The sequence below is a fragment of the Colletes gigas genome, unplaced genomic scaffold (genome assembly GCF_013123115.1).
Source record: "Colletes gigas isolate AHSC1104 unplaced genomic scaffold, ASM1312311v1 Colletes_gigas_Sc00001, whole genome shotgun sequence".
Classification (NCBI taxonomy): domain Eukaryota; kingdom Metazoa; phylum Arthropoda; class Insecta; order Hymenoptera; family Colletidae; genus Colletes; species Colletes gigas.
Window position 1 is genome coordinate 10603207 of NW_025106630.1, and position 20801 is coordinate 10624007.

At 32.7% G+C, this 20801-nt stretch overlaps 8 protein-coding genes across 18 annotated transcripts; 3 read left to right on the forward strand and 5 right to left on the reverse strand.

Moving 5' to 3' along the window:
* Positions 1-934: 934 nt before the first annotated feature.
* LOC122395839 (sister chromatid cohesion protein DCC1) lies at positions 935-3445 on the reverse strand. Of its 3 annotated transcripts, XM_043393747.1 has the most exons (8): positions 3310-3445; positions 3017-3193; positions 2667-2865; positions 2407-2599; positions 1931-2147; positions 1747-1856; positions 1492-1675; positions 935-1414 (listed from the first exon to the last, which is right to left on the reverse strand). In XM_043393747.1, exons 1-8 carry the CDS (start codon positions 3327-3329, stop codon positions 1309-1311), a joined length of 1206 nt encoding a protein of 401 aa, XP_043249682.1. In that variant the 5' UTR covers positions 3330-3445; the 3' UTR covers positions 935-1308. The 3 variants fall into 3 exon arrangements, with proteins under 3 accessions (XP_043249682.1, XP_043249676.1, XP_043249690.1); XM_043393741.1 differs by lacking the exon at positions 3310-3445 and having other exon boundaries at positions 3017-3257; XM_043393755.1 differs by lacking the exon at positions 3310-3445 and having other exon boundaries at positions 2667-2873; positions 3017-3130.
* On the forward strand, positions 3371-6107 carry LOC122395918 (elongin-C-like). Of its 4 annotated transcripts, XM_043393852.1 has the most exons (6): positions 3386-3677; positions 3951-4036; positions 4308-4369; positions 4574-4642; positions 4838-5031; positions 5127-6098. In XM_043393852.1, exons 3-6 carry the CDS (start codon positions 4337-4339, stop codon positions 5266-5268), a joined length of 438 nt encoding a protein of 145 aa, XP_043249787.1. In that variant the 5' UTR covers positions 3386-3677; positions 3951-4036; positions 4308-4336; the 3' UTR covers positions 5269-6098. The 4 variants fall into 4 exon arrangements, with proteins under 4 accessions (XP_043249805.1, XP_043249795.1, XP_043249787.1 ...); XM_043393870.1 differs by lacking the exon at positions 4574-4642 and having other exon boundaries at positions 3371-3677; positions 5127-6107; XM_043393842.1 differs by lacking the exon at positions 3951-4036 and having other exon boundaries at positions 3394-3677; positions 5127-6092.
* On the reverse strand, positions 6104-7037 carry LOC122395868 (biogenesis of lysosome-related organelles complex 1 subunit 2-like). The gene has a single exon (XM_043393781.1). The coding sequence runs from the start codon at positions 6876-6878 to the stop codon at positions 6381-6383; it is 498 nt and encodes a 165-aa protein (XP_043249716.1). The 5' UTR covers positions 6879-7037; the 3' UTR covers positions 6104-6380.
* Positions 7038-7065: 28 nt separating this feature from the next.
* Positions 7066-10122, forward strand: LOC122395878 (elongin-C). Of its 6 annotated transcripts, none has more exons than XM_043393800.1 (7): positions 7066-7117; positions 7288-7714; positions 7988-8140; positions 8345-8406; positions 8611-8679; positions 8875-9068; positions 9163-10122. In XM_043393800.1, the coding sequence occupies exons 4-7, from the start codon at positions 8374-8376 to the stop codon at positions 9302-9304; spliced, it is 438 nt and encodes a 145-aa protein (XP_043249735.1). In that variant the 5' UTR covers positions 7066-7117; positions 7288-7714; positions 7988-8140; positions 8345-8373; the 3' UTR covers positions 9305-10122. The 6 variants fall into 6 exon arrangements, with proteins under 6 accessions (XP_043249735.1, XP_043249742.1, XP_043249757.1 ...); XM_043393807.1 differs by having other exon boundaries at positions 7988-8073; XM_043393822.1 differs by lacking the exon at positions 8611-8679.
* A 16-nt stretch (positions 10123-10138) lies between these two features.
* On the reverse strand, positions 10139-11124 carry LOC122395860 (biogenesis of lysosome-related organelles complex 1 subunit 2-like). Its single transcript, XM_043393769.1, has one exon. The coding sequence runs from the start codon at positions 10911-10913 to the stop codon at positions 10416-10418; it is 498 nt and encodes a 165-aa protein (XP_043249704.1). The 5' UTR covers positions 10914-11124; the 3' UTR covers positions 10139-10415.
* A 314-nt stretch (positions 11125-11438) lies between these two features.
* On the reverse strand, positions 11439-16364 carry LOC122397660 (UDP-glucose 4-epimerase). Its single transcript, XM_043396960.1, has 8 exons — positions 16263-16364; positions 13705-14353; positions 13173-13319; positions 12847-12965; positions 12490-12780; positions 12244-12424; positions 11891-12175; positions 11439-11817 (listed from the first exon to the last, which is right to left on the reverse strand). The coding sequence occupies exons 3-8, from the start codon at positions 13300-13302 to the stop codon at positions 11765-11767; spliced, it is 1059 nt and encodes a 352-aa protein (XP_043252895.1). The 5' UTR covers positions 13303-13319; positions 13705-14353; positions 16263-16364; the 3' UTR covers positions 11439-11764.
* On the forward strand, positions 15241-16893 carry LOC122397673 (mediator of RNA polymerase II transcription subunit 4). The gene is made up of 4 exons (XM_043396988.1): positions 15241-15809; positions 15894-16300; positions 16375-16494; positions 16577-16893. The coding sequence occupies exons 1-4, from the start codon at positions 15742-15744 to the stop codon at positions 16744-16746; spliced, it is 765 nt and encodes a 254-aa protein (XP_043252923.1). The 5' UTR covers positions 15241-15741; the 3' UTR covers positions 16747-16893.
* Positions 16756-18852, reverse strand: LOC122397654 (SAC3 domain-containing protein 1). The gene is made up of 7 exons (XM_043396948.1): positions 18417-18852; positions 18113-18304; positions 17872-18033; positions 17530-17784; positions 17327-17467; positions 17051-17240; positions 16756-16978 (listed from the first exon to the last, which is right to left on the reverse strand). The coding sequence occupies exons 1-7, from the start codon at positions 18473-18475 to the stop codon at positions 16904-16906; spliced, it is 1074 nt and encodes a 357-aa protein (XP_043252883.1). The 5' UTR covers positions 18476-18852; the 3' UTR covers positions 16756-16903.
* Positions 18853-20801: the final 1949 nt, after the last annotated feature.

The window sequence follows — 20801 nt, forward strand, 5'->3', positions numbered from 1 at the left end:
TTGTCAACACAGTGCGCCTATGCATTTACGGATCTATTAAATATTCCATAGATGTAAAGTATTCCATTTTTATAGAATTTGTTAACGTTTCCGTTCCTGGGAAGGTTTTTAGTTTCGTATCGAAGTGGCATTTTTTTTTTTTTTTTTATTAATTTTCCGAATTATTTTTCATGCCGATCGATTGCACTTTTATACCATTCGTTATTTTACGACACTCAAGGTTCTAAAAAGTAATGTGCCAAGGCGTGTGTGTTTGTGTAACCAGATAGAAATTTCTATCAAGGGGGTTGGAAATGTACAGTTACACGTTAATGAATTTTTATCCCAGGAATCTGTAACTTACGATTACAACGTTTGACGCTGCTATTGTATCGAGAGCATAAGATACGTTTCTCTTTGAACTACGTTAAATGTATATAAATAAATATTCGAAATTTACATTATTCAAACGGTGACGTTGGCAATCGAGTTGAATGTTACTTTCGGCGAGTTTTATTAATCGCGAAAAAAGAAATTAATTTGTAACCGATTAAAGAAAAAAAACTTGAATTCCAATTACCAAAACTGCATTAAAATATTTAAGACGTTTTTTAATTTTCAACTGTACGATGTATTAAAATATTTATACTGCCTCCAATATTATAACATTTATCGTATAAGGTATAATTTTCTTTTCGATTCCTTTACATTGTATGTAATTATTACAACTACGTCGTAACGAATATCATAATATGTGATGACACGATTAAAAGTAAAAAAAAAAAACTCTTTTAAACCAAATTTACTGTACGCCCAATTTAATGCGATAAAAAAAAAATATTACAAGCCTACATATCTTCGTGAAAGATTCGATTGATCGCCCTGTTGATGGGATCATCAAAGTTTTGGTAAATTTATTCGATCGCTTGTATTTACAAATTAACTAGGAAACAAATATAAAAAAGCTTATTTTATTTTAACATTAACGGCTAAAATTGTTCCGCAATCACGTTATATAATATTAGATTTCGTAATTTATGACGAAATGATAAATGTACGAGTCATTTGTAACTAATAGTGCTGGTAGTTGTCCTTCGAACTACAAACACAGTTTGCTAAGAAGGAATAAGTATCGAAGTTACGGCAGTCTATCATGATTGAACGTGTTACTCTTCACGATTAGATGACGAATGATAAAAGTAAACACAATGCGTAATAATACTTCGAAGATATTTATAAAATTGTGTAAATGTAACTATGTATCATGATCACAAGCGAAATAAACGGCGCGAATGATTTCAGTATAACGAACAGTTTCAATCATTTCAACTATTTACCGAGCTTCGAGCTATAATACTTAATACCATTAACTATCGAACATCTAGCATATTTAGTTAAAAGAGCGTTGACATTTAGTTTGGTCGTTGACAAATTTCTGAAACACAAAAAAAAAAAACTTATGCAACAAAGAACGAAAAAGGTCCTGCTTCGTTCTACGAGCATGTTACATACACAATGTAAGGTGTTATTTCTTGTACTGTCCATTTATCTTTTGCTTTGAACAGTTCATTGAACCTCTCGTTAATATTATTTGACAATACTGTTTCTGAGAAAGATACTACTTCTTTTTTCAATGTTGAACTATTCCACGTAACAAGCGCTATACCGCTCAAATATTCTTCCTTTGATTCCATTTCTACATTGAGAAAAGTGCTATTTGAATCTATACTTTGTCAATAAATTTCATTTAAATAAATCGCGTCTTACTTTCCGGAGTACCGATTTGCCATGATTCCATAAATTGCTTATACTCGGTTACCGGCGAGGCGATAAGTAGAACTTTTGCCAAGGATCTACAGCATTTCTCTTCGCTGTATCTATAATATTATTCTTTGTAGCAGCAATATAAAATAAAAATCTATGTCATATATTCCCAAAAAAATTCGAATACCTATACAAACGTGTTCCATCTTCTTTCGATTCGTTACTTGTTTCTGTATACTTGGCAAATAAAAGATCAAATACAGGCTTGGGAATAAATTCCTTCAATGACTCGTATGTAACTTCTTTGTCTACCTGATTTAATTCCCAACAATTTTCATCGAAAAAATCCAACATTAACGTTAAACATTTTACTTCAAATTCGAATGATATCAGACGATAATACCCTTCAGAACAATATAAAACACTGTACAGAGTATATTTACACTCAAGTTATAACATTGGTGTATACCAGGGAACATTAATTCTTGCTCTCTGGAAGGAAGTTACCAGCTTTGGCAACAACTTGGGTACTTTCTTCTTCAAATAAATGTCTTGATATCAGTGTTGAGCACAAATTAATGTTTTCCCGGTTTGTATTAATGTTATAATTTTTATGTAAATTACAATATAAAAAAACCAATGTTTTAGAAAGAAATATAATACCATCGATATTAACTATCGAATATTCATTTAGTGCTTGATACAGTTCATCTTCGCTGGCTTGTATTTCATTTTTTAATTTATGCCAATCATACAAAAGTTCTTGAGCTATTGTTGATTCATACTCTATTCCTTTGAAAGAAGTGGGTTCAAGCACGCTAAGTAATTTCTCTAACTTGGGCTTACAGTCCTTTACCTTGATTATTTTGGAAATTTATAAATTACTAATTTACACATGCATTGTTCCCATTTAATTAGCATACCTCGTAATACTTATGAAAAACCCCTGAGACATTACAAGTTTTTATTACGCGATCCTTTGTATTTGTACTTGCTTGTTTGGATAAACTTAAATTTGGTATTAATATACACGAATTGGAGGTTTCTGCTTCCTTAATGTCGTATGTTTGACTTTTTGTACACAAAACAACAGAATCTTGCTTATTGCCTTTAAACATTAAACTGAAACACTGCAGATAGTAACAAGATACTGGAAGATTATTAACCCAACGTTAGTCGCGCAGGTGATACGAGTTCGACAATGCTAAGGTATTCTTATAGGATTCTCATTCGCGCGACTAAGCGGGAGCCAACAACTTAAATAAACACATACCTATTTCCTACTTTGATAGTTTCCAATAAACGTTCATCGAGTTCTAATAACTTTATGCGAGTTTCTGAATCACGTTCCGACATAGAATACAATATTTGGGTCACATTTTGCAAACTAGACTCTTTAATAGCAGCTAACTCTAAGGTTTCGCGTACTTCGTCTAACCTTCGTACACATCTATAAAAATTAAAAGAGTCTACCCATCTATCAAGCATTTGTTGTATTTTTTTCTTTATAAATGAAATTTCATAACAATTTTAAAAACAACGGATCGCAGTATTTTGAATATTTACCCAGCACGTTCAGCCTCCATCGTCTTGAACTTTCAATGCAATTAAAAGTACAGGTTAAAGCAAACTAACCTACCATATAAATCGTGTCACTTGAATCGCATTGACAAAACAAGCAAACTATCGACAATAGCAAAAGTTTTATCGAACAACTGTGTTTTAACGGAGTAAAATGTTTGGCAAGTTTTACGATTCAAGTTTTGATCTTATCCAATCGTGGCGTCAAATCAAACTGAAGATGGAGTAGTTTCGACTCATCGAGAACTGAACACGACATTGCTAGTAGCCATATTAATTGCCATTGCTCTTATTAAGAAAACTTTATCGTGAACGAAAAGACTACATTTTATAGAAACACATTTTCCAACAAGGTATGTATAATTTTTTGTTTTTACGCGGTACGCGGTGAAAAATACGTCGTTCCAATTTTGTCATCCCAAGTAGTTGCAATTGTTAGCACACAGTTTACGCTAAACGTAACAGATATTCCTTTGTTTTCCTTTTCACGCATGGTCTCCCTCTCATGATTATTTCTCCATTAAAATTTTTACAATATGTTCGATTACGGGTATACATCGACGTTGATTCATAATATTTGTGGTTAATATTGAATCCATTATGACGCGTTATGTCTTAACGTTCAGAGTAACCTTTACGTCTACACGAACGATGGAGTAAAAACTGACCTTGCATTACAATTAAGGAAATGTGTGCGGATTAGGACTCAATGGTAACATAGTTGCTCAGTTTTAAACAAAAATAATTACATCTTTCATGATTGAATGACAATGCATTAGGTTGGTGCATATGAAATGTCATATTATTAATAGACCATCATATATATTTTTCCTTCTTTAAATAAAATATTTAAAATCTAAAATTGTAATTCAAGGAAACATTTCGTAAACACTGACTTGATAGAAAAATCTTTTGAAGTACATATTTCGTTTTTCTACACAACAGAATAATTTACTTACAAATAATAACTTCCTTCGTTTTAGAAATACTATACACCCAATAAAACAGAAATATGTCGAATGATATGAATATGCAAGCCGGAAAGGTATGTTTTTCTTTTCTTAAAATATTATGCATGCCTAACTTATGCATGACAACTGGGATATGTGAAATGTATTTAAAAGAAAACTACTCACAGTTATGATTGGGCTGCTATCATGACTGAAATTTCATTGATTCCTCTAATTGGAAAACAGGAAAATTATGGTAAACAATTTGTTGATTAATGAGAATTTTTCTTTGGATCAAGCCCAATGAGGAAGAAACTGTCAAAAATGCAGAAGAAGAAGAAGGCAGTTCACCTATTGACCTGAATGCGGTATATATTTCTGCAAATTAAAATTTTGCTGTTTAATGATTTCTTTTTTTTAATTTTTTCAATAATTTTTTAAATTATTTTCCCTGTCTTTTGTTACTAACAATAGTTCCCATTGTAGAGTAGTTAGAATTACCAATGTAATATTTAAAGCCATATCTACTATAACATAATGTATGTAATGAACTAAAATTTTAGGACGAATTTGGACAAATTTATGGAGGATGCGAAGGACCAGACGCGATGTATGTGAAACTAGTGAGCAGTGATGGACACGAATTTATTATTAGACGTAAACATGCTTTGACTAGTGGAACCATAAAGGCTATGTTAAGTGGTCCCGGACAATTTGCCGAAAACGAAACCAATGAGGTTCATTTCCGTGAAATCCCGTAAGTTAATTTTTTACGATTTTAAAATAATATTTCGATATATTTGAAAACTATATAGGTGTATCTATATATATGAAACTATCTTTTACTTACAGCTCTCATGTATTACAAAAGGTTTGCATGTATTTTACTTATAAAGTACGTTATACGAATAGCAGTACCGAAATACCGGAATTTCCTATTGCACCTGAAATTGCATTAGAATTATTGATGGCTGGAAATTTCTTAGATTGTTAAGATCAATTAAACAATACCGGTAATTAGGAGCAATTTAGTTTTAAACTTTAAAAAAATTTTTTTCTTATGATTTTACTTTGAGGTTCACTGATGCATCGTTACGATATTGAATGCAATGTTGAAATATTTAGTGTCTTATTTTTGTTGTTGTAAAAAGAAATAATTAAAGTTTATCAAATGGCAAAACTCACAAACATAAATTCGAAAATTTCTTAATACTTATCAAGTGCTAAACATTTAACAAGCATTGTATGAACTTCAATTAACAAGCAATTAAAAACTCGTTGCTTATGTATAGGAAACAAATTATAATTGACTGCATTCATCGCATATTTCAATGATATAATAAACTATCGTATTCTGAATACTTCTGCATCAAAAATGTTAATATAATATTATAAATGGCATCGAATCGGTACATTGTACAGTAGCAGAAGTCTTGTGTTTAATAACATTGTGTATTGTTATAATTCCATAGTTATGTTTTTCCATTACATTTAAGAATATTTATTTTTTTCTTTTTCTTTTATCAACATCATAAATTATTTCCTGTACATTATTCTATAGCAAAATTTGTAATATCTTATACTTTGCAAGGAGAAAGTGATAGCATGTAGATTCATAAATAACACACAATACACTTAGAAAATAGTTGAACTACAAAATTGAAATATATTATGTGATATATTGTAAGACAACACGCAACACAATAATCTTTTACAGACTCTTTATATTTGTGTGCGTGCAACTGTACTTTAATATAATTAATTATAAGAATGCGAATTGGTTGCTGTTATTTTTCACTGTTATTTACCTAAACAAACAAGACACATAATTATAAATAAAGATTTCTCTATTTTCTTCATAATTCAACAACGAATATTATAACATTTGAATCAATTACAAATTTTCACTTTACATATCGGTAATTGTAAAGTCAAATATGTACAGTATTTATATAAATATACATACAATTAAATAAATCCATTTATCACAAAAAATTTTATAAGTTTCAATCCTTTTTTTCTTCCAGTATTTAACTCACTTTTATTGTAACGTTCAGTATATGAATATACTTATATTTCGTATATATTACGTTATGTATCACAGACTTATTTGTTTCTCGTATCCTTTTCAATGTCTTTAAATTTTGCTTCCAATCGTTTGGCATACGTTGCTAATTTATATGCAGCTTGTTCCAGTTTAGTTACACTGTCGTCAATCTCGTTGATGTTATCCAAGATCGGTTGCAATTTTTTATATTTTTCGTTTAATGAATCTAAAGATTGAGCTACGCTGGAAGATATTGTTTTCAATTCGGTATACTTCGCAATCGTCTCTTTGTTTAATCGTTCTAACAAGCGATAGTCGGCGTGAGTAGAAGTTAGTTCTTCTTGCAAATATTCACCGGTTTTTTTAAACATCATGTTGGCTAAACGACTTAGATTTGGATCGTGAGGATCCAGCGCCTCGAAGCTACTTGTGCTAGTTGAAAGTGTAGTTCCGCGTTTCGGCGAACCACATCTTGAATTGCGATCTGTTGCTGAATTTTCGGTACAGGGCGGTTCGATTTGTACGTCTTCCCTCGTCAAATCTTTAACCGATGTCATGTCGGATCAAAACAAATCGCACTAAACAACTTCACTAGCTTTGAAAACACTGCTAACAAATTAGTCTTTCATTCATTCACTAACTACTCGTTTCAACGTCGCCGCAGACTAACAAAAAAGCTGTTACTAGTTACTACCTACCAACCATACGACTGAACTAAAATAATGCTTAGTAATGTGTGTACCCAAGGCGCCCTCTATGGCAAAACGTCCAAGCTTATCAAGAAATGGCGGCCCAAGTATGTGCAATCGAAAAATATTTTTAATTATTGTTACTAATATGAAAATAAAAAAGCTAAAACCGATAAAAGGAGTGTATCCGAGAAACATACGATCGCTGTATACCAATGCAAAATTCATAATAAAATAAAATATTTTCTCTATTAAAGAAATTTCTTTCTTTTTATAGCACCTTGGTCTACACAATTAATATTTATTGCAACGGATCGCAGAATTTTGAATATTTATCCAGCACGTTCAGCCTCCATCGTCTTGAACTTTCAATACAATTAAAAAAACAGCTTAAAGCAAACTAACCGACTATATAAATCGTGTCACTTGAATCGCATTGACAAAACAAGCAAACTATCGACAATAGCAAAAGTTTTATCGAACAACTGTGTTTTAACGGAGTAAAATGTTTGGCAAGTTTTACGATTCAAGTTTTGATCTTATCCAATCGTGGCGTCAAATCAAACTGAAGATGGAGTAGTTTCGACTCATCGAGAACTGAACACGACATTGCTAGTAGCCATATTAATTGCCATTGCTCTTATTAAGAAAACTTTATCGTGAACGAAAAGACTACATTTTATAGAAACACATTTTCCAACAAGGTATGTATAACTTTTTTGTTTTTACGCGGCACGCGGCGAAAAATACGTCGTTCAATTTTGTCATCCCAAGTAGTTGCAATTGTTAGCACACAGTTTACGCTAAACGTAACAGATATTCCTTTGTTTTCCTTTTCATGCATGATCTCCCTCTCATGATTATTTCTCCATTAAAATTTTTACAATGTGTTCGATTATGGGTATACATCGACGTTGATTCATAATATTTGTGGTTAATATTGAATCCATTATGACGCGTTATGTCTTAACGTTCAGAGTAACCTTTACGTCTACACGAACGATGGAGTAAAAACTGACCTTGCATTACAATTAAGGAAATGTGTGGGGATTAGGACTCAATGGTATCATAGTTGCTCAGTTTTAAACAGAAATAATTACATCTTTCATGATTGAATGACAATGCATTAGGTTGGTGCATATGAAATGTCATATTATTAATAGACCATCATATATATTTTTCTTTCTTTAAATAAAATATTTAAAATCTAAAATTGTAATTCAAGGAAACATTTCGTAAACACTGACTTGATAGAAAAATCTTTTGAAGTACATATTTCGTTTTTCTACACAACAGAATAATTTACTTACAAATAATAACTTCCTTCGTTTTAGAAATACTATACACCCAATAAAACAGAAATATGTCGAATGATATGAATATGCAAGCCGGAAAGGTATGTTTTTCTTTTCTTAAAATATTATGCATGCCTAACTTATGCATGACAACTGGGATATGTGAAATGTATTTAAAAGAAAACTACACACAGTTATGATTGGGCTGCTATCATGACTGAAATTTCATTGATTCCTCTAATTGGAAAACAGGAAAATTATGGTAAACAATTTGTTGATTAATGCTAATTTTTCTTTGGATCAAGCCCAATGAGGAAGAAACTGTCAAAAATGCAGAAGAAGAAGAAGGCAGTTCATCTATTGACCTGCATGCGGTACCTATTTCTGCAAATTAAAATTTTGCTGCTTAATGATTTCTTTTTTTTAATTTTTTCAATACTTTTTTAAATTATTTTCCCTGTCTTTTGTTACTAACAATAGTTCCCATTGTAGAGTAGTTAGAATTACCAATGTAATATTTAAAGCTATATCTACTATAACATAATGTATGTAATGAACTAAAATTTTAGCAAGAAAGTGGACAAATTTATGGAGGATGCGAAGGACCAGACGCGATGTATGTGAAACTAGTGAGCAGTGATGGACACGAATTTATTATTAAACGTGAACATGCTTTGACTAGTGGAACCATAAAGGCTATGTTAAGTGGTCCCGGACAATTTGCCGAAAACGAAGCCAATGAGGTTAATTTCCGTGAAATCCCGTAAGTTAATTATTTACGTTTTAAAATAATATTTCGATATATTTGAAAACTATATAGGTGTATCTATATATATGAAACTATCTTTTACTTACAGCTCTCATGTATTACAAAAGGTTTGCATGTATTTTACTTATAAAGTACGTTATACGAATAGCAGTACCGAAATACCGGAATTTCCTATTGCACCTGAAATTGCATTAGAATTATTGATGGCTGGAAATTTCTTAGATTGTTAAGATCAATTAAACAATACCGGTAATTAGGAGCAATTTAGTTTTAAACTTTAAAAAAATTTTTTTCTTATGATTTTACTTTGAGGTTCACTGATGCATCGTTACGATATTGAATGCAATGTTGAAATATTTAGTGTATTATTTTTGTTGTTGTAAGAAGAAATAATTAAAGTTTATCAAATGGCAAAACTCACAAACATAAATTCGAAAATTTCTTAATACTTATCAAGTGCTAAACATTTAACAAGCATTGTATGAACTTCAATTAACAAGCAATTAAAAACTCGTTGCTTATGTATAGGAAACAAATTATAATTGACTGCATTCATCGCATATTTCAATGATATAATAAACTATCGTATTCTGAATACTTCTGCATCAAAAATGTTAATATAATATTATAAATGGCATCGAATCGGTACATTGTACAGTAGCAGAAGTCTTGTGTTTAATAACATTGTGTATTGTTATAATTCCATAGTTATGTTTTTCCATTACATTTAAGAATATTTATTTTTTTCTTTTTCTTTTATCAACATCATAAATTATTTCCTGTAGATTATTCTATAGCAAAATTTGTAATATCTTATACTTTGCAAGGAGAAAGTGGTAGCATGTAGATTCATAAATAACACACAATACACTTAGAAAATAGTTGACTACAAAATTGAAATATATTATGTGATATATTGTAAGGCAACACGCAACACAATAATCTTTTACAGATTCTTTATATGTGTGTGCGTGCAACTGTACTTTAATATAATTAATTATAAGAATGCGAATTGGTTGCTGTTATTTTTCACTGTTATTTACCTAAACAAACAAGACACATAATTATAAATAAAGATTTCTCTATTTTCTTCATAATTCAACAACGAATATTATAACATTTGAATCAATTACAAATTTTCACTTTACATATCGGTAATTGTAAAGTCAAATATGTACAGTATTTATATAAATATACATACAATTAAATAAATCCATTTATCACAAAAAATGTTATAAATTTCAATCCTATTTTTCTTCCAGTATTTAACTCACTTTTATTGTAACGTTCAGTATATGAATATACTTATATTTCGTATATATTACGTTATGTATCACAGACTTATTTGTTTCTCGTATCCTTTTCAATGTCTTTAAATTTTGCTTCCAATCGTTTGGCATACGTTGCTAATTTATATGCAGCTTGTTCCAGTTTAGTTACACTGTCGTCAATCTCGTTGATGTTATCCAAGATCGGTTGCAATTTTTTATATTTTTCGTTTAATGATTCTAAAGATTGAGCTACGCTGGAAGATATTGTTTTCAATTCGGTATACTTCGCAATCGTCTCTTTGTTTAATCGTTCTAACAAGCGATAGTCGGCGTGAGTAGAAGTTAGTTCTTCTTGCAAATATTCACCGGTTTTTTTAAACATCATATTGGCTAAACGACTTAGATTTGGATCGTGAGGATCCAGCGCCTCGAAGCTACTTGTGCTAGTTGAAAGTGTAGTTCCGCGTTTCGGCGAACCACATCTTGAATTGCGATCTGTTGCTGAATTTTCGGTACAGGGCGGTTCGATTTGTACGTCTTCCCTCGTCAAATCTTTAACCGATGTCATGTCGGATCAAAACAAATCGCACTAAACAACTTCACTAGCTTTGAAAACACTGCTAACAAATTAGTCTTTCATTCATTCACTAACTACTCGTTTCAACGTCGCCGCAGACTAACAAAAAAGCTGTTACTAGTTACTACCTACCAACCATACGACTGAACTAAAATAATGCTTAGTAATGTGTGTACCCAAGGCGCCCTCTATGGCAAAACGTCCAAGCTTATCAAGAAATGGCGGCCAAAGCATGTGCAATCGAAAAATATTTTTAATTATTGTTACTAATATGAAAATGAAAAAGCTAAAACCGATAAAAGGAGTGAATCCGAGAAACATACGATCGCTGTATACCAATGCAAAATTCATAATAAAATAAAATATTTTCTCTATTAAAGAAATTTCTTTCTTTTTATAGCACCTTGGTCTATACAATTAATATTTATTGCACATTAGAACAATACAAATATATGCAGATATATACAGATATAGAATATCTGTATCTATATCAATAATGATATTCAATTTTTGAAATTAATACAGGTACATAAATTATATGGCACAATAATTTAATACTAAACATCAAATATTTTTTGATTCATATCTGAATGACTATTACTTAAGGAACAGATCGATCAAACGTATTTATAATAATTATAACCATTATATCCTCTGGAATTGATTTTGAAAGTAGAAATTATTGCATGTACTTAATATTAGATAAATATCAATCTACCTTGTGCTTTGGTCTAAACTTTGGTAACTAGACACCACCATGGCTTACATTTGAATAACATAATAAAAAAATAAAGTTTATTAGAATATTTAAGAATGTTTAACTGGCTGATCAGTGATTATGGTTAAGATTGGTAACCATTTGGATTATTTTGTTGCCACTTCCATGTATCTATACCTACAAGTTGTAAAATTAACAAAAAAATCTTTCATCGCGCTAAAAGTACCTAATTGCTTGTATAGCAACTTACACATATCATCTATATTTTTCGTGGCTTGCCAATCTAATTCCTTATTAGCTATGCCAGCATCTGCATAACTGGCAGCTATATCTCCTGGTCTACGACCAACTATTTTATACGGTATTTTTCGTCCTGATGCCTTTTCAAATGCATGTATAACTTCAAGTACAGAATAACCCTTTCCAGTACCCAAATTAATTGCTTTAAATCCAGTCGGATTACGAGTTTTTTGATAAATCATTGCTTTTACATGGCCTGCTGCCAAATCCATAATATGAATATAATCACGGACTCCTATAAATTACATGTCATAAATTAATCTGTTTTTTGTTTCAGAAAAGTAATTTTATCAAGCCGTTTACCTGTTCCATCAGGGGTATCATAATCATTACCATAAACATATAGCATTTCCCTTTTTCCAACAGATACTTGAGCAATATATGGCATTAAATTATTTGGAATTCCGTTAGGATCTTCTCCTATCTGTCCAGAGGAATGAGCTCCAACTGGATTAAAATATCTTAGAGATACAATTGACCATGCCTAAAAACTCCTTTGTGACAAATATTTAATTATATTGTAAATGAATAATAAAGGAAGCATGGTACCTTGTCCGAAATACACAGATCTTTTAAAATTTCTTCAACCATGTATTTTGTCTTTCCATATGGATTTGTGCAATTTCCAGTATTCATATTTTCACCTAATGGTAGCTTTTCGGGAGTTCCATAAACAGTGGCACTACTTGAATAAATCAAACGCTTTACATTGTGCTCTATCATAACTTTTAACAAATTCAGTGTCCCACCAACGTTTGTTTCATAATATTCCAGTGGTTTCTCACAAGATTCACCCACAGCTTTCAAAGCAGCAAAGTGTATGACACAATGAAAAGTATACTGCAATACAAGCAACAATTTCAGATACATGTTTCAATCAATGCTCAACAAAATTTTTAATTGTACCTCTTTAAATACATCTCGTAATTCGTTGATATTTGTTATATCACAACGAATAAATGTTATTTTTTTGTTTGTTATTTTTTCAACTCTCACCAGACATTCTGCTTTTGTATCATTATTTCCTACAAGTAAAAGATAAAGCTATATTCCTATAATTCATTTTCTAGCTATGAAGAGAAATATATACTATATATATTAAATATATAGCTGCAACTAGAAATACTTATATAAAATTAAGATTAACAGATGTTAATATAATTTTATTTTGGGCTCTTCGTACTATCATAGGCCCTTATTTTCCTGTTACAATTAGATTTGTTACTCCTCACCTTTATAAGCATTACTAAAGTTGTCTATTACCACCACCTTAAAATCTGCTTGTAATAGTTCCAAAACTGTGTGAGAACCAATGTAACCAGCACCACCCGTCACCAGTACATTCCAAGATTTGTTTGTCATTGTTTTTTCGTGCTGTTCTGATTATTATTTCGAATATATTATTCTACAGTTATTAAACTTCTAATTTAAAAAAAAACAAACTAATATGTTAGAGACCATTTAGTGCTAAAGATGTGCTAATGCTACTTAAAATGCAAAGAAACAGCTCCATGGAAACTTTAAATAATGTCTATACAGGATTATTTCGCGTTTTATGCATGAATCATATAAAATAATAAACATTCCTATGTTTTATTTAAAATTAAATTCTACAAAGTATAAGTTCTTACCAAGTTACATTGATAATATTGTTCATATATACAAAATACTACATATTATAAAATATAGATGAAATAAGTACATAATTTAATAGTAATAAATAGAAAAATTACATATTATTGTAAGAAAAAATAAGTATTATACCTTAATGTTTGACACGTAAGCAATGAAGCAAGCGTGATATCGGCAACAGGAATACTATCTTTATCGTCAAAGATTGATAAAAAGAATTGTATTCGATCTTAAAATTATGTCATTCTGACACGTCATTATGTTCTTGACGTAATTTGATAAGCGGGAATGGTACTTGAAGTAGAAATAAATGCAGAAGTATACATTTTTCATTAAGTGTTTTCAGGTTACAATTTTCTCGCGCGTTATTCAGCAACGAAAATTTGAAGAAACTATGTTGTAACAATGTAATAATAGTTATTCGCGTGTAAAATTTGAACATGTACGAGTCATGTTATAATTAATATTTTTTATATTTCATTTTAAAATTCATATTTCAATGCACGTATATGCAACAAATAAATTAATTTTGTATATAATTTGTTTTTCTTTGACGATTACAAGACGTTCCTCCGTATTTCTTCTGATGGTTCATTCTTTTTCTCAGACTATTGTCGATATTATTCTTAATTCTCATGTTCTTATAGAAGAACACTGTGCGAAAGATATTCTTGTCGTAATCGTTTATTTGAGGTTGGGTCGGTGAATATTTCCTCCTGCTTATCTCAAAGTTGCTGGTAATGCACATATTTGTTACGTTGGTGAAAATTTCGGAATCATTCTGGAAAAATTATTTTCGGTTGCGAGGGTCAATTGCAGTCATTTTTGGTCGATAGACATACCCCCAAAAGCCTACGTACTTTCGAGAAAAAAATTCGAATAGGTAGACAAATTTTTCGACAAAATTAAAATATTTCAAATCATTCTGGAAAAATTATTTTCGGATGCGGGGATCAATTGAAGTCATTTTTGGTCGATAGACATACCCCCGAAATCCTACGCACTTTCGAGAAAAAAATTCGAATAGGTAGACAAATTTTTCGACAAAATTAAAATATTTCAAATCATTCTGGAAAAATTATTTTCGGATGCAGGGGTCAATTGCAGTCATTTTTGGTCGATAGACATACCCCCAAAAGCCTACGCACTTTTGAGAAAAAAATTCGAATAGGTAGACAAATTTTTCGACAAAATTAAAATATTTCAAATCATTCTGGAAAAATTATTTTCGGATGCAGGGGTCAATTGCAGTCATTTTTGGTCGATAGACATACCCCCAAAAGCCTACGCACTTTTGAGAAAAAAATTCGAATAGGTAGACAAATTTTTCGACAAAATTAAAATATTTCAAATCATTCTGGAAAAATTATTTTCGGATGCGGGGGTCAATTGCAGTCATTTTTGGTCGATAGACATACCCCCAAAAGCCTACGCACTTTCGAGAAAAAAATTCGAATAGGTAGACAAATTTTTCGACAAAATTAAAATATTTCAAATCATTCTGGAAAAATTATTTTCGGATGTGGGGATCAATTGAAGTCATTTTTGGTCGATAGACATACCCCCGAAATCCTACGTACTTTCGAGAAAAAAATTCGAATAGGTAGACAAATTTTTCGACAAAATTAAAATATTTCAAATCATTCTGGAAAAATTATTTTCGGTTGCGAGGGTCAATTGCAGTCATTTTTGGTCGATAGACATACCCCCGAAATCCTACGTACTTTCGAGAAAAAAATTCTTTTCCGAAAATATAATATGAGATTAGAAATGTTGCCCTGAAATTCCATGCGTATATTTTGGAAGATTTTAAAATAAAAAGAATTTTAACTCTAAAATTCGTAATGTGGCTTATGTCTAATCGACTTAGAATTAAAAGTCCGTTAGATGCTAAGGAAATTCGTCGTTAGTAGTGTCTCTGTTGATGTACACTGCCTAACGTACGTTTCTTCAACTTGTGCCCCTCTATGTGACGCATAAACACAGGTTGTCGGTGACGTTAAAAAGCTTTGGAAATGTTTCACGTTGTATCGGATAATTAATAATTGATCGTTTAATTTGCGGTTTAACATGAATTGCGACCACCGAAATACCACACGATGTTAGAAACAGATTCCACAGTTTCACCTTAAATAATATTATTAATTTTCGATTGCATCGTCGGAAAAAATGGCTTCTGGTAAGAGCACCAGAGAGGTTTTGTTATCTCTTATCGATGACATCGAACTAATAACAAAGTAAGGCACAAATGAGCTACGAATATTCGAAATTATCGCGCCAAATAGTATAATTCTATTGTTATGAACCTTGCATCGTTTTAGAGAAATGATAGAAAACACAATCGCTCAAAAGCTATCGAAACTCTCGAGCGAGGAACACGCTCAGCTGACTGAATTACTGATTGCCAAAGACGACGAGTTAAAAGCGACTTTGAAACGTGCTGCTGAACAGGCGAAAATTAATTTAAAAATGGAAGCATTAAAAGTAGAGGTTGAAAGGCAAGATCAAGATATTCGGCAATTACAGCAGCAATTAAAAGAAGCTGAACAAATTCTAGCTACAGCTATTTATCAAGCAAAACAAAAGCTACAATCCATTGCTCGCGCCAATAAGAGGCCAGTTCCCTCAGAGGAACTGATCAAGTATGCACACAGAATAAGTGCATCAAACGCTATTTGTGCACCACTTACATGGCAACAAGGAGATCCTAGGAGACCATATCCCACGGGTGAATTTCTTCTACTTGTGTTTCTTGTCGATTTCTGCCTAAGCATCGAATAAGTCTGAGCATGCTTCTCATAGATATCGAAATGAGATTGGGATATCTTGGACGACTAAGTGATCTTCCTTTGAATGGACAGATGTTAGGTTCCCACCCTGGAATACCAGCAGATTTGCACAGAGCTGGGCATCCTGTGGGTGGTAAGTTGATAAAATCAATTCTATACCTTTGTATTGAATTTTATTTCTTAGGCACACACGCAAATCGATGTTGTTATTTTAGAACCACCAGTGTCACAGGCCAATCAATTTGCATGGCATCCTTCTGGCGAAATTCATATGTCAGTGAGTGGTCAAGGAAGTGTTGCTATGAATACTCATAAACAGGAAACAGAGGATGTAGAAGTTATGTCTACAGATTCTTCAAGTAGTTCCTCCAGTGACTCTCAATGATCACTGATTTATAATGCTAGAGTATGGACCAAGCTTTATTTACTTGTTATTAAAGAGAGAACTACATTTTCTACAAACAACTGGATTTTTCAAATGACAAATTTATTGTAGTGTATAGTGCTTTTTATACTATTTCTGTATTTTTATTGTAAAAGCGTTACATGGATTTAAGAAGAATTTGCGGTAAAAAATTGTGTAGCGATTGGTGGGTATAATACATTTCTGGATTCGTCTAAAATACAAAATAATGTTCTTGTATCGAGCGTGAATTATCAAGCTGCAAAACGTGTATTTTTTTTCTTACCGATTGCACTTCGTTTTTGAAATTCGTTTTTTGAAATAGAATATTTTGGTCTGTAAACGCGAGTCCGAATAGTTCGCAATCTGCACGGACTTTTTCTATGTCTCTATACAATAGAATCTCTTGTAATTTCAATCCCGGGAATGTCAATACTTTGCTATTATATCCTGAGCTCATTATTTGCAATGCTGTTCTGAAACGTTCGTTAATGCACGAATATTTTTTAATTATCATTCAAATCCGATACTTGTGCTTGAAAACACAACAAAATTTATATACTTTCTTATGATTTGTAAGTTGGTTACAGCCGCGCAGACGAGCAAGGGAGAAAGTTGTTGAATCAACGAGCAAACACGCGCGTAATTTTTCAAGTACCAGGCGAATGATATTTTCATTGATAATTGAACGTCTGACGATTTTCTAGAAAAATGATGAAAATGTTTATCTTGAAAAAGAAAATATTAATCACACCATTTATATACCTTAAATCGCTTGGGAGATTTAATGCTCTTCTTAAAGCTTCAACATTACCCATATTTAAAAGAATGTACAACGCTTCCATTTGCTGTTTATCATCGTACAGGCTCAACTTCTCCATACATCTATCAAGTTCTAGGCAATCTCCTTTGTCATTCAAATCATTGTCATCATACAGGACAAGCAGATGAGTTATACATTCAGAAAGGTGTTGATAGTTCATTTTTGGATTAAATTCGTAGATACTTCGATCGCATAATCTGCAATTGTTTCTCGACGTGTTCTGTACTGCTGTATCATGTACTCTTCATCCTGCACGACTCTGAATAAAAAAATATTGACCGTACCTTTGCGCAGAATAAACTAAAAATCGAACGATCATTTCGAAGATCCGAATACTTGTAAAAATATCAATCCTTTGGATCGCAACGTCTTGTCTAACCGCCCTCAAACGATCGAAGATAAAATCGTATACTATTATCCAATCGACGTCGGATCGCGTAGCTATTCTGAAATACGCCGCTAAGTTCTATCGAGACCGATGTGAATCCATGTATCGTAAGAAGGGATCATGATTTTTAAACACACCTGGTGAACAAGTATCTAATCGTTGATAACAATACGGGTGCAGGACGCAGTTGATCGGGATCGGTCATAACTAACCCGGCTGCTGGACGACCGAAGCATTTTACAGTTTTCATTGGATCGGCCTTTGGTCTTTTATTTGCCTTCGTGCTCTCGTCGATTTCGAATCTATGTAGCAAACCTTCTCTCTCTCTCCTTTGTTCAGAAAAGGGTAAATGTTAAAAGGGACTTACTACGATTCTATATCTATATTTCTCAAAATAGTTGCCAAGAATTGAAGATATAATTATTAACAGGGCTGACTTACATCCAACGTTCCTTCTCTGGGCACATTAACAAACACGTTCCTTGTATAATATCAGTCATTTTGTAATGTTCGATAAGTCGGTGCTTGCACTGTCAAATAACAAAATACTGTTGTGCATTGAACATGCCAACGTGCACGCTTTGGCCCTTTGTAACGAATTTTACGTTGACAGGAATTGACTAACTTCATGCACATTGGTATCGTGTAGTAAAAGAGTGAACTTGGTTTACGAATGTCCACCATTTGATAAATATGTTTACATGCGTGCACAAGGTTTCGAAAAAGTGAATACATGTCATATGTGTCTAATTAATCTTGTCGTTGGTAATCGCATCTTCTTCTCTTGTTCATGTTATTTAAACTTTGTACCATATTTATATAATAATTATCGTTTTATATTATAACCTATAACCGTTAGGTACTTATGACATATGTATCATTGTATTTTAATACATTTTTGTACATTATGGTTTAGAACAGCTGTAGTGTTGCGTAAATACATATGAGTTGGCTATGGAAGAGATTAAAATTCATTTCTGAATTTGTTGGTAACGTTGCGAGTGACACGGAAATGCTAATGGGTCCCGGGGCCCTAGAGAAACGGGCCGAAAAAAATACATTAGATGAAAGGTCTACTCGTCTACCTCGTCTGTGGTACTACAGACGAGATTTGGGGATGATTTTTTTTACGTTCACTATCTTTATCAACTACGGTGGTTGGGTTCGACATGGTTTCCCGGGTAACCATTTTTTAATATAGAGTGCGCTTTAAAACGCGGTCGGTACTTCAGTTTCATAGGATGGTAACACCTGTCCTATACTACTCGTCTGTGACGAAACAACTCGTTTTACCGCAGTATTTCCTCACACATTTAAAAAGCAAACGATAAAGCATTCTCACGTTCTCGCAATGTGAAGTATTATCTCAATATATGGAATGCAACGCATATGCCTTACGAGCGTGTGTAATGATCTTTACGAAAGCAGTATATTCCTATTTAGCATTTCCTGTGCTACGTCGCTGTCTTAAAACTTCCATAAACTAATAAATTATATTTCCAATTACGTGTTTCCTTTTTTTAGAAAACGAGGCATTAATTTTCTTGAGATACAACGCCGCACACACGGGCGAACGAACATAGATATCCACTTTGTTTGTTCATTAATATTAATTGCTGCACGGTAAGGAACTTGAAGCGTGTTTGTAACTTTACGGGAGTAAGTCCCTCTTTTGTAATTATGACCTTCGTTACTGTTCTTTCTGTTTGCACGTTATAGTGTGGGCAATTTCGTTTCACGAGGATATCTTAAATCGCAGGTAACTAAGACAATGATCTACCCGGGACTCTGCGAGAAATATTTTTCTGAAAGTGAGAAGATAACAGGCGCGTGTATATGTATAACGTGCGTATGGTACAACGATGGAGGAGGAGTCACCGAAAGTGATCGAGGGGAACGTTCTTGCGCGTCCTTGTGGCTTGTACGATACTTGTTGCGTTGTCATCTTCGTCGACACCGTTATTGCGTGAAGGTTGATGATCTTACGTAAACTTTCGTGCGTCCTTTTCTATTTTCTTTCGCCTCGCGTCCTATCACCGACGAGTTACCTTACTCCTCTCGCCGTTTATATTTGTATTTCTTTTCGTCCCACGCTGCGATCCAGAGTTCTTGTCTAGACTATTTTTTTCTATTCGAATCGACAAACATACTGGATGATACCGAAACTCGTTTGGCAAGTACGTTTTCTCGAAAGTGAATCCTGCGTATTGCCACAACGACGGAGTTTATTCTTATTCTATTTTTTTCTTTTTTTTCTTTTTTGTGAAATATCCTGTTTTAAGAATTCGTTTCGTCGTACTCGTGGCAATTCTCCTTGTAAAAAGGAGAAACTAGTTCCGGTGTTAAGTAAATTCATCTTCGTCCGTTACTTGTCTACGCAATCGGAGAGCAGCGTGTTCGCGTATGTCCATGTAAGGCAGACCGGGGTCGAAAGTAACAGTTTGACTTTGGAGCATGTTTGGAAGAATCACGGACTCGATCTGAAGTAGTTTGGAAATTCTATGACGTTTAAATACTCGGTTGAAATGTAAACGAATCGCGTCATTCGATTTGCGTCAATCTCGACTAGTTCCTCAATAATCGCGCGGAAGTATTTAGCTAAATTTCGTTGCTTCACGCATGTTTTCGAACGGACTTTTCGGTGATTCACGTTCACGGGAAACCTGAGCGACCATCGTCGTTAATGTCTTCCTAATCTGCCATAAACCGTTCATTGTCACGCATTTCTACGTACGAGCTCATCGTACGCTTTCAGCAACAGCCGATGCGTGTCAGTGAATGCTCAAGTATGACACAGAAAACAATCGTTGACTTTTATTCTTTTAT